Genomic DNA, 10,653 nt, shown 5'->3' with positions numbered 1-10,653 from the left:
TGCGTTTCCATCTACTTCAGCTGTGTGAAAGCAGTATGGACATGAGATAGGAGCTGCGCTGAGGCTGTTCTTAGAAGTAGGGGTAAGCAGCAAGGTGGCCAGATCTGCAGATGATCCCAAACTCTTTCGGGTAGTGAAATCCAAAATTGATTGTGAGGAGCTCCAAAAGGATCTCTCCAAACTGGGGGTGTGGGCGACAAAGTGGCAAATGCGGTTCAGTGTTGGCAAGTGTCAAGTGATGTACATTGGGATGAAAAACCCCAACTTCAAGTATCCGCTGATGGGATCTGAGCTGTCGGTGACTGACCAGGAGAGGGATCTTGGGGTTGTGGTGGACAGCTCGTTGAAAGTGTCGATTCAGTGCGTGTCAGCTGTGAAAAAGGCCAATTCCATGCTAGAGATCATTAGGAAGGGGGTTGGAACTAAAACGGCTAACATAATGCCCTGATACAAAACTGGTGCAGCCACACCTGGAGTACTGTACAATTCTGGTCACCATATCCTTAAAAATACATTGTAGAACTGGAAAAGGTGCGGAAGAGGGCAACCAAGATGATCAGGGGCCTAGAGCACCTCACTTATGAGGCAAGGCTACAACACCTGGGGCTATTTAGTTTAGAAAAAAAGACTGCAGGGAGACATGATAGAGGTCTATAAAATCATGCATGGTGTGGAGAAAGTGGAGAGAGAGAAATTCTTCTCCCTCTCACACAACACTAGAACCAGGGGTCATCCCATTAAATTGATTGCCAGGAAATCTAGGACCAACAAAAGGATGTACTTTTTCACACAACACATAATCAACTTGTGGAATTCTCTGCCACAAGCCGTGGTGACAGCCAACAATCTGGATGGCTTGAAGAGGGGTTTGGATAACTTCATAGAGGAGAGGTCTATTAACGGCTACGAGTTGGAGGGCTATAGGCCACCTCCAGCCTCAAAGGCAGGATGCCTCTGAATACCAGTTGCAGGCGAGAGGACATGCCGTCAACTCCTCCTTGTAGGCTTTCAGCAGCATCTGGTGGGCCACTGTGTGAAACAGGATGCTGGACTAGATGGGCTTCCTTGGGCCTGATCCAGCAGGGCTGTTCTTAGTTGACCATTTGTATTCTGGGTTGGCAGGAGAAAGGAGCTCCAGATCCACAACTGAGAAGGATGGAGCAGGTTGAAATGGTCCCCAGCTGGAGGATGCACGGCAATGGAAGAAGTGGAATGCTTGCCCCTCACTCCGACCAAAAGTAGGAGGGCTGGGGATGGTCCTGGTAGGAAGTCTCCCAGCACTGAGAAAAGGGATCTGCCTACATTTACATCTGACCATTTTAAGGAGGAATTGAGTTGCACCTTCCCTTTTTGTTTTACTGGTGGAGTTTGCTGTGAATTGAATCACAGCAATTGGGCCTTGATTGGAGAAAGTGCTTGGATCTTCTGTGTCTTTACTGCCTCCCTCATCAATATTCTAAGCATTTATGCATTTGGGGGGCGGGGGCGTGGATTAGGTGGGCTACAGCCACCTGCTCCTGTTCATGTCTCTGGACCAGCACGCCACCTCCTGTGTTCCTAATAGTGAATTTAATCGCTATTTAATGCTCTTCACGGAACGGGCACTGGAAGTTTCATGGCAGATGCTGACAGATGTTTACAGTATGAAATCCATAATTGAAATACGGGCCAGCCTTCCTTTCTCTTTCATTGCACAGGCAAAGGGGCTTTAATGGGCTTCCAACCACACCCCCTTGTTTAGAAGAAGGTTCCTTTTAAGCTTTAAAACATGACCTTTTGATAAAGCTGTGATTCATGCCCACGCTGGACCGGCCAAGTGCTACACCTTTCCAAACAACAATAATAGTAAATCATGTTAGAACTTAATGGATTAAAATATTGTATTTCTACAGCCAGAAAAGCTGGTGACTCACTGTGTATACCTGAACAAAAGTGAACATCTATATAGAGTATAAGCTAGGGTTTCTTAACTTTTGGCCCCCAGATTTTGTTGGACTACAACTCCTATAATACTCAGCTACAATGGCTTTTGCTTGGGGATTATGGGAGTTGTAGTCCCACAACATCTGAGGGCCCAAGGTTAAGAAACCCTGGCATAAGCAATACAGGTTTTATTTTTCTTCATTTATTTTGATCCGTTGAATCAATTTTAATAGTGTAGTATGTTTTTTCCATGATACTTTTATTCTTGTCCTGCATTGTTTTTTTCTTCTTTTTATATTCTATTTTTAATGTATTTATTGGGTTTTATTTATCTTTATTGGGTTTTTAACACATTTTATATAGTGCTTTTCAATAACAAAGTTTTCAAAGCAGTTTCCATCCAAATACAAACATAAAACTACAGTGGTCATTACAAATGGCAGATGTGCTCAAAGACAGGAATATCTTTATTGAGTTAGAAGGGAAACTATTGCATTTCCGTTTCTTATTTATAACATGGTTATTCTGCATTTTGCCTCGTTTGCTTTTACATACAAGTTGGTGGGGGGTGGAGGGGTTGCATGTAAAAAGATAAAACTGTATCAAAGAAAAGGAACCACAGGTTGAAACTGTCAGAATTTATCAGAGAGCACAAGAGTCGCATCGCATCAAAGCCAGCATGGCAAGAGAACAAACCAGAGGCAAGGAACCTACCATGTTGCTAGCTGCGCTTTCAGAAGCTTGGAATATTTCCCAGCTGAGATCCCTAGCTTAGGAGGAGTTCAGCAGTTGGCAGGAATCTGACACTTTTTCTTCTGGGCAGTTGATCCAAGAGCTTGGCATTGATTGTGGCAATACAAAAGCCCAAAGCAGGCTAGGGAGATGGTTATGCAGCCCATTCAAAAATGTGCTGCCTTCACAGACGCTTCATATGGGCAGCTGATGTTCCTTTTCATCCTAGAAGGCCCTGTTTTAGAAGATGCATGCCGTTGGTATGAGTATGAAAGGCGAAAGCTTCTTCGACAGCGGTGCCAACCAACTGCAGGCTTTTGAAGGGTGGTATGCTATTAAATCTGTATTTAAATCCTGTCATCAACCAGAGAGAAATGGTTGTACCTGAGAGGGTCAGGTGCTTGCCATGGCCGTAAAACCTTCTGGTCAGTCCTCTGAACCACTATCTTAATCAGACTGCCAGACTCCCTGCCTTGGTTTTTCCTGGACCCACATGCAGGTAGTTATTTTCTTTCTACCTAGCAGAGTATGTTGGGTTGGAAGCCTCAGTTACACTCCTGTTGAGGCACCGAACAAGCTGCTGTTTAGCTTGTTGCAGTATTTTCCTGTTCTGAAATAAACTTCGGGAGAGAGGGAGGAAAAACGGAGCTATTTGCAAAGAAGTAACATGGACCAAATGACTCATAGCGTAATCAACTCCCAGAGTTAGTCCCTTTTCACATGGGACAACAGTACCGTAATAGGGAAAACTGCAGCGACGGAGGAGAGAGGGGGTGCTGGATATTTCTATGCCTCTGTAGCTATAGAAATGCAAGTGACTGACCAAGCTCTGCAATAGTTTCATGGTAGGGCATGTTTTGGGAACACTTTATTCCTGCTTGTATTCGTTTGATGTTCCCTGCCAAGGCGCTCAAACTGATAATCCCAACTATGAGAGTCACCTCTGCTTTTAGTCTCTTCCCTCTCAGCTCCGAGCCAATTAATCAGCAAACCCACACAACGCAAAGGAACAATTCACTTGTTCATCCCTTTTTTAATCGCAGTGTTTAGCCATCGTAGGGACCCGAGGCTAGCAGAGGCTGGATCAGACCTACATCTGCCCCAGGGATGGCCAACCTGAGGTTCTCCAGTGCTGACTGGCTGACAATTCCCATTATCCCCTGCTGCAGTGCATTGCAGCAGGGGATGAGGGTAGTTGTAGTCCAACAAGCACTGGAGAGCCTCAGGTTGGCCATGCTTGATCTAACTTGGGGTTGTTCCCAATCTGTGGTACTTCAGATGTTTAACCACAAGCCACAATTTATGACTGGGGGTGATGGGAGTTGTAATTCAGTAACATCTGAAGTTACAACAGGTTGAGAATCTCCACTCATTTGCAACTGATGGTAACTCTGCAAGGTTTCAGGGATTATCTTTCCCAGCTTTTATTTGAGATGTTGAGGAGAGGAGAGGAGAGCTGGTCTTGTGGTAGCAAGCATGACTTGTCCCCATAGCTAAGCAGGGTCTGCCCTGGTTGCATCTGAATGGGAGACTTGATGTGTGAGCACTGCAAGATATTCCCCTCAGGGGAAGAAGCCGCTCTGGGAGTAGCAAAGGTTTCAAGTTCCCTCCCTGGCTTCTCCAAGATAGGGCTGAGAGAGATTCCTGCCTGCAACCTTGGAGAAGCCGCTGCCAGTCTGTGTAGACAATACTGAGCTAGATAGACCAGTGGTCTGACTCAGTATATGGCAGCTTCCTATGTTGAGGTCTGAAATGGAGTTCTCCTTCATACAAAGAACAAGCGTTGCCATTTGAGTTGCACCTGGTCCCTCCCCAAGATCTATTTTGAATACCACAGGCAGAGAGATCACCTGGAAAAACGAGACATGCAACACCCAGAAGCTAGTAGGCTGTTGTGAAAGTCACTCTTGGTCAAGAAAGAAATGTCCAAGGCAACTCCTGGGTGAAGAATTTAAATTAGAATGTACCAGGAAGCTTGATTCTAGCAGCTCAAGCTTGAAGCAAGACAATGGTTTCCTGTCACATGACAGGGTTAACAAATTCCTCCTAGCTATGCTGAGTGACCACCTTTACTGCCATTTCTAAATTTCTGGTTGGTCTTATTAATTAGAGGCTTGTTAAATGCCTAGAGACTTTGGTATTGGGTGGTAGAGAAGTGTCTCAAATACATGAATACAATAACGTTGTGACTGTGCTGGCCTTGTATACACTTTTAAGCTGAAATTGAATTGCCAGCAAGCAGACCTCTTGCCATTTTCCTCATGGCTATTTGACTTTGTTAATTCCCTCCCCGCCCCGCGCCTCACTCACACCCTTACCTCCTGAGGAGAACCCTTCATCCCCCTGAGGAAGTGAGTTCTAGTACATGAAAGCAAGCTATTTCTTAATCTTGAAGGCACCACAAGAAGGATATGGCCCCCCCCTCAGGGGATGGAGCTGCTCTGGGAAGAGCATCTAGGTAAGTACTTACGCATCAACAGGTGGCAGAGACCTCTGTGGAGAAGGAGAAGAGAGCTGGTCTTGTGGCAGCAAACATGACTTGTCCCCTTAGCTAAGCAGGGTCTGTCCTGGTAGCATATGAATGGGAGACTAGGAATGTGTGACCACTGCAAGATCTTCCCCTGAGGGGATGGAGCCGTTCTGGGAAGAGCATCTAGGTCCCAAGTTCCCTCCCTGGCAGCATCTCCAAGATAGGGCTGAGAGAGACTCCTGCCTGCAACCTTGGAGAAGCTGCTGCCAGTCTGTGAAGACGATACTGAGCTAGATAGACCAATGGTCTGAATCAGTATAGGGCAGTTTCCTATGTTCCAGTCAAAGAACCTACCCCCACTTCCAGCTCCACTCCTCCCTATTTTCTTCATTATCTCCCTTACTATCTCCAAGGGGGCCAGCGGGGAGAGGGGTGAACACGGGCCCCCCTCTCTCTAACTACACCCCGGCAGTCTGCTAAGATGAAGTGTTTTGCACACGCTCAGAAACTGCATGTCTGGCAGTAGAAATCCCAGTCAGATCGTGCAAGGTGCAATTGTAGTTGGTTCCATGCCAACACTGGGAATCATATCCGATGAATTATGGTTCAACACGGCACCCAACTGTGAACGAACACACACACACACACACACCTCCCCCACACACACACACTTTATTTCCCAGTCCTCTGACTGGGATTTTCACCACCACTCATGCAGTTTTCAGGAACTCTCAATCTCAGCTGGCCACTGGCACCGGTGCGAGATTGTAAGAACATGGCCATTGTGTTTGACTGGCTTTAGTTTTGAGAAAGGGCTAGTTAATTACAATATATCTTGCCCGAGTTTGAATAGTTCAATTGTATTTTGTCATCTCAGGCACAGGCCGACCCCTGTTGAGAGGGGACTAAATGATAGCAACAAGGCAACAACTGGAAAATAGTTGTGCCTTGTTTTAAAAAAGTGAATGAGTGTTTTCCCCCTGATGGAAAAGAGATAGTAGAGAAAGCATCAGCGGTGCATGAAGGAGAATGAGATAGAAGTGGGAGAATGGGCTACCCACCCTCCCACCCCCATAGGACTGCAGGGGCAGGGGGTGGAATCACCCTGTAATTTTCTCTTCTTAGTAAAAAAACAACAACCTAGAACAGTAAAGAGAAAGCTAGAACCTCTGTCTTTATTTTATAGTTTTTGCTTGCATGGAGCCTTTGTTTTAAACATGGGGACGTTTCCAAACTATACACCCACCCAAGTTGAAGTGGTACTGCTTCAAACTGGTATGAGGTCCTAGACAGGACTGCAATATAGAGTAAAGGAAATTGATATTTTAAGTGACTAAAAAGCTACCCTTTCAGACAACTCCTTCATCCTCTCCCCCACCACGGCCAAAAATTCCAAGCGTCACAATCCAGAATGTTATCACCTTAAACTTATGTAGTATGGGTCCAAGTAAACGTGCTTAGAATCAGATTATACTGAATTCCTACATACCACAGCAAAGCTAAGTAAATCCAAGCACTACACCAACTCTGTATCGTAGAATAAGTTTATTTTACCCAATACCAGAGTGGTAGGTGTGATGTTCGTCATCAGTATTGAATCAGACATGTTATTTACAACTTCTACAAAAAAAAAGTCACACATGCCGATTTATGAACTGAGTCGGTTCATTATTAGGGTTGGTTGTTGTTAGAATGCATCACAACATACGTATTGCACCAAAGTGTGACTACGGCTTTAGATTTAAATAAGTTACATCATTACAGTGCAAAATAGACCTATTTGCACACTCCAAGATATTTAAAAAAGAAAAAAGAAAAGCTGAAGTTATGGAATTGAAGGTTTTAACAGTTTCTTAAACATTCAACAACAGTACCGTTGTCAATGAATCCGTATAAATAGAATTGCATATTGTACAGAGCTGTTTAAGGTATTAAGATACAATAGAGATCATTGGCTACTTACAACTGAAAAGCATGCAGTTACAGTCCAATATTGTACATTTTATAAACGATGACATTTTACACAATGAGACATGGAGGTCAACAAGATAACTCAGCCGTTCACCACTCTTTAATTCTTGCTGAGTTTAGGGAGACTTTTCTTCATGCAGCAAATAACCCAAAAACTTCCTTGCAGAGGTCTGATTTATCAGTTAAAAACTATATTGCACATTAGTAGATCTGTATATAAACTGAAGCTTTAAGAGCACCACACACTTCCTTCACAGAACACAAGCTTTCAGTTCTATCATTTTCCTCCCTCCCTAGGGAAATATCTTTTTGTTTACAAGAGTCATGCAGATGTTTTCGGTAGATGCGTTGCTAAAGACGCATGCACGGAACAAAATGAACCTTACATGTCTGCAAAATTTGTTTAGGACTAAGTGATTACTCCAGCATTGCTGCAAAGGAAGAGAGAGAGAAAAGGAAACATTAGTGAAAAGATGGATAAGAGGACTTATTTCAAAGCAAGACTTTCTTTAGAGGCTCAATAGCGATAGAAGAAAATGTTAACACACAGTATGATAAATAGCCTCCCATTTTCTAATGGGAGAACAAGGGTTAATTGAAAGAGCACGAGAGAGTTAAGAGCTGGAAGACTGTTCAATACGGAATTATTTCCCTGCCACCTCAAATCAAACCAACCAACTTCTGCAGTTGTCAGTGAATTTGATGGTTGGAGTACAACCAACTGCCAAATCTCTTGATTTGGTAGCTGTTGCGTTAGGGAAGGATATACAGACTGCATTCAAGCCTGCATTCCCTTAAAAGGTACTGTAGCCACAAGAGTGTGGTGGTATACCTCACTTCCTTTCCAATGCAAGTTCTTTCCCAAACCCACGTGAGGGAAAATTTGTTGCCGTCAGAACCATGGGAAACTATTGAATCAAGTCAATGCAATTCATGTTCATCACCGGCTGACTGTGTGTGTAAAAGGAGGACCACAGGTTCAACTTCAGAGTGTTCTCACTCTCTCTCACACACACCCCAACCACCCTTCAACTGAAAAAGTTGATACACAACTTGGGAGTCATCCAGTGATGGACCCGCATGTGACATCAGATCTAGGCTGTGGCCACGTTTTGGACAAGCTTATTGAAAAGCTGAGGTGCTCTAGAAGTATATTGGGACCTTTCAGATACCACTCAGTTCTCCAACACAATCACTTTTGCAGCAAGAAACAGTTTTATTAATCAACTTTTGTGCATTTCCCACATAGCACAGAAGTCAGTTCCGTAGAGATTCCAGCTGGCTTCCCTTTCAGAATCTTCCACACATCGCTCTATTAAATGTCCCCCCCTCCCCCAGCAAGATTAGACATTTTGGTTGGATTTTGTTCAGGACTTCAAATATAAAATTCCCTTTATCTAAGATATGTCCTAGTTTGGGAATCATTAGCAAACACACCTTGGAAGTACCACAGAAGTTAACATCCTACTGGTTTGTTTCTTCTCCCAATGCACAAATCTTAAAACGAGCGCAAACACAAAAAACAGGAGGTAGATGCTAGAAGGCCCATAAGCCAATTCCAGCTGCTAAGGTCTCCCCCTGGAAAACCTCTTTGCCAGAACCACCCGCATGTTACTGCACAGTGACATAGGACCACCAAGGTTTTGAGGAGATCCGATCCATGGCCCCGATTTTGCCGTTTGAGCCATTTTTGACTTGACTTTTGTAGAACTGCTTGCTTCCACCCCGGGAGTTTGTGTTAGAAAGTATGCAGATCTCTCTTCAGAGTGTTAATGTTTTGTTTTTAAAAATGCAGTTAGCAGAGATTAGGGAAATGATGGTTAAGAAGTGCAAGAAGTAAACAAGACAGGTGCAAGGACAGACAGTTTGGGTTTTACCTATGCCTCACCCATCCTGAAAGTCGCCCTGCTTTTCTCCTTTCATTGATCATTAGATGGCTTATCAGCCATGTCCTTGGATGACACTAGAAGACTGCTGTACTGCATTTTATCACCACATTAGGGTCCCTCAGGCCTCCCTAGTATTGATCACCCATCTTCACCACTTGGAAGTTACTAGCCATAGAGGAGTATTGACATGTGTCATCCTGCAGATTTAAGACTATATGAGTTGATACTTATGTTGTACAGGCAAATAGGACTGGCACTCTTAGGTCAATCCTTGAAAGCTCTAGAACACTGAATATGCTCACCAGCAAAGGAACATGGGGCTTGCAGAATGAACCTGGACATTACACAAGCAAAGCATGTGCTAAATCCCTGATCTAAAAGCTTTATAATGTATAAGTTTTCTCCGATTCTGGGAAAGATTTCATGGTCCAGATCATTCTCTAACCCAGCTGAAAAATGCAGCGAGAAATGGAAGCTAGATAAAAACACACTGAGATATTAAGAGAATTGCCTTCTGATATGAACACTCCAATGTCTTGGATAGTCCACCACTTCTTATTGAAGAATGTTGTGTATGCCATTTTCCTTTCAGAGATAATACCCTACCCTTGGAGTCAGCACCACACAACACAAATCTCTTGTTGCATGGACAGGCTGCTGAAACTCTCTCCAAGATAGGGACTTCAGCCTGAAGGTCTTTCTGCCTTCATTTAGTTCAGCTTGCTTTTGCCTGCAAAGATGATCTCGTACAGATATTCAGGACTGTTCTTTCCTCCCAGACATGCTGTTTTACATGCATCTCTACAGATTTTCTAAATTTCTACATCTCTACAAGTTTTGCTCCTCAACAGACTCTCTCTGAAACTGCCTCAGAATGCCTGCACGATGCTAATATCTTACCCTTTAGTACCATACCCTATACACTTTAACCCACAACCCAAATAGATGCAGCTGAAACAAAATTAATGTTATTCTCCCATTTATGCTTTGCTTCCATTTCCTCTATGCTGTATGTTTGATTATAAGCTTCTCCGGGCAGAGACCTGTCATCTTGTACTCTGATGAAGTGCCATGTGCCCTGACTAGCAAATCACTGGCCTGCTTCAAATCTTGTCATAGATTTCGTGGGGTGGGGCAGCCCTCTTGAGCTCTGCATCAGGAGAATTCTGAACTTTGGAGACAGCTGGAGAGCAAGGCAAAGCTAAACAGAGAGTAATTTCTGGGGGGGAAGAAGACCCTTTCACCCAACATCCCTTGCAGCCATCCTGTGGGTGGCACAGGCAGTGACACTCCGTGGCAGTCCCAGCTAGAAGCAAAAGGGCTCACAGGCCGGATTTCCCTTTGCTGCACTGCTGCCTACTCCCCAGGTCAGTAGATGAGAAGCAAACTCAAGTCAAGGGGGTGAGGAAGTAGTTCACAAGTTGCAAGGCAACATTTGAACATACACACCCCAAATGCTACCACCTATCCCCTGAGGGTTTTGTTTTATACATTGAGTATTGGAGCCCTGCCATCATAGGAACATAAGAAGGGTCTGCCTTATACCGAGTCAGACCCTGAATCCATCTAGCTCAGTATTGCCTACACTGACCGGCAGCAGCTTCTCCAAGGTTTCTGACAGGAGCCTCTCCCAGCTGTTCCTGGAGATGTTGCCAGGGATTGAACATC

General features: G+C 44.3%; 1 protein-coding gene across 3 annotated transcripts in view; it reads right to left on the bottom strand.

Annotated features, from left to right (window-relative positions):
- Positions 1-6,651: 6,651 nt before the first annotated feature.
- ATP2A2 (ATPase sarcoplasmic/endoplasmic reticulum Ca2+ transporting 2) overlaps positions 6,652-10,653 on the bottom strand; it is a 51,258-nt gene continuing 47,256 nt past the window's right edge. For all 3 annotated transcript variants that reach the window (XR_008312476.1, XR_008312475.1, XM_053279643.1), the window contains one exon: positions 6,652-7,527. Coding sequence is in view for 1 of the 3 variants with exons in the window: in XM_053279643.1 (XP_053135618.1) it covers positions 7,514-7,527 (14 nt within the window). In the remaining 2 variants the exon portion in view is untranslated. The remainder of the gene's footprint in view (positions 7,528-10,653) is intronic.

The sequence above is a fragment of the Hemicordylus capensis genome, chromosome 15, assembly GCF_027244095.1.
Source record: "Hemicordylus capensis ecotype Gifberg chromosome 15, rHemCap1.1.pri, whole genome shotgun sequence".
NCBI lineage: Eukaryota > Metazoa > Chordata > Lepidosauria > Squamata > Cordylidae > Hemicordylus > Hemicordylus capensis.
Note: the sequence above shows the minus strand (reverse complement) of the source record. Positions and strands in the feature narration are given on the sequence as shown.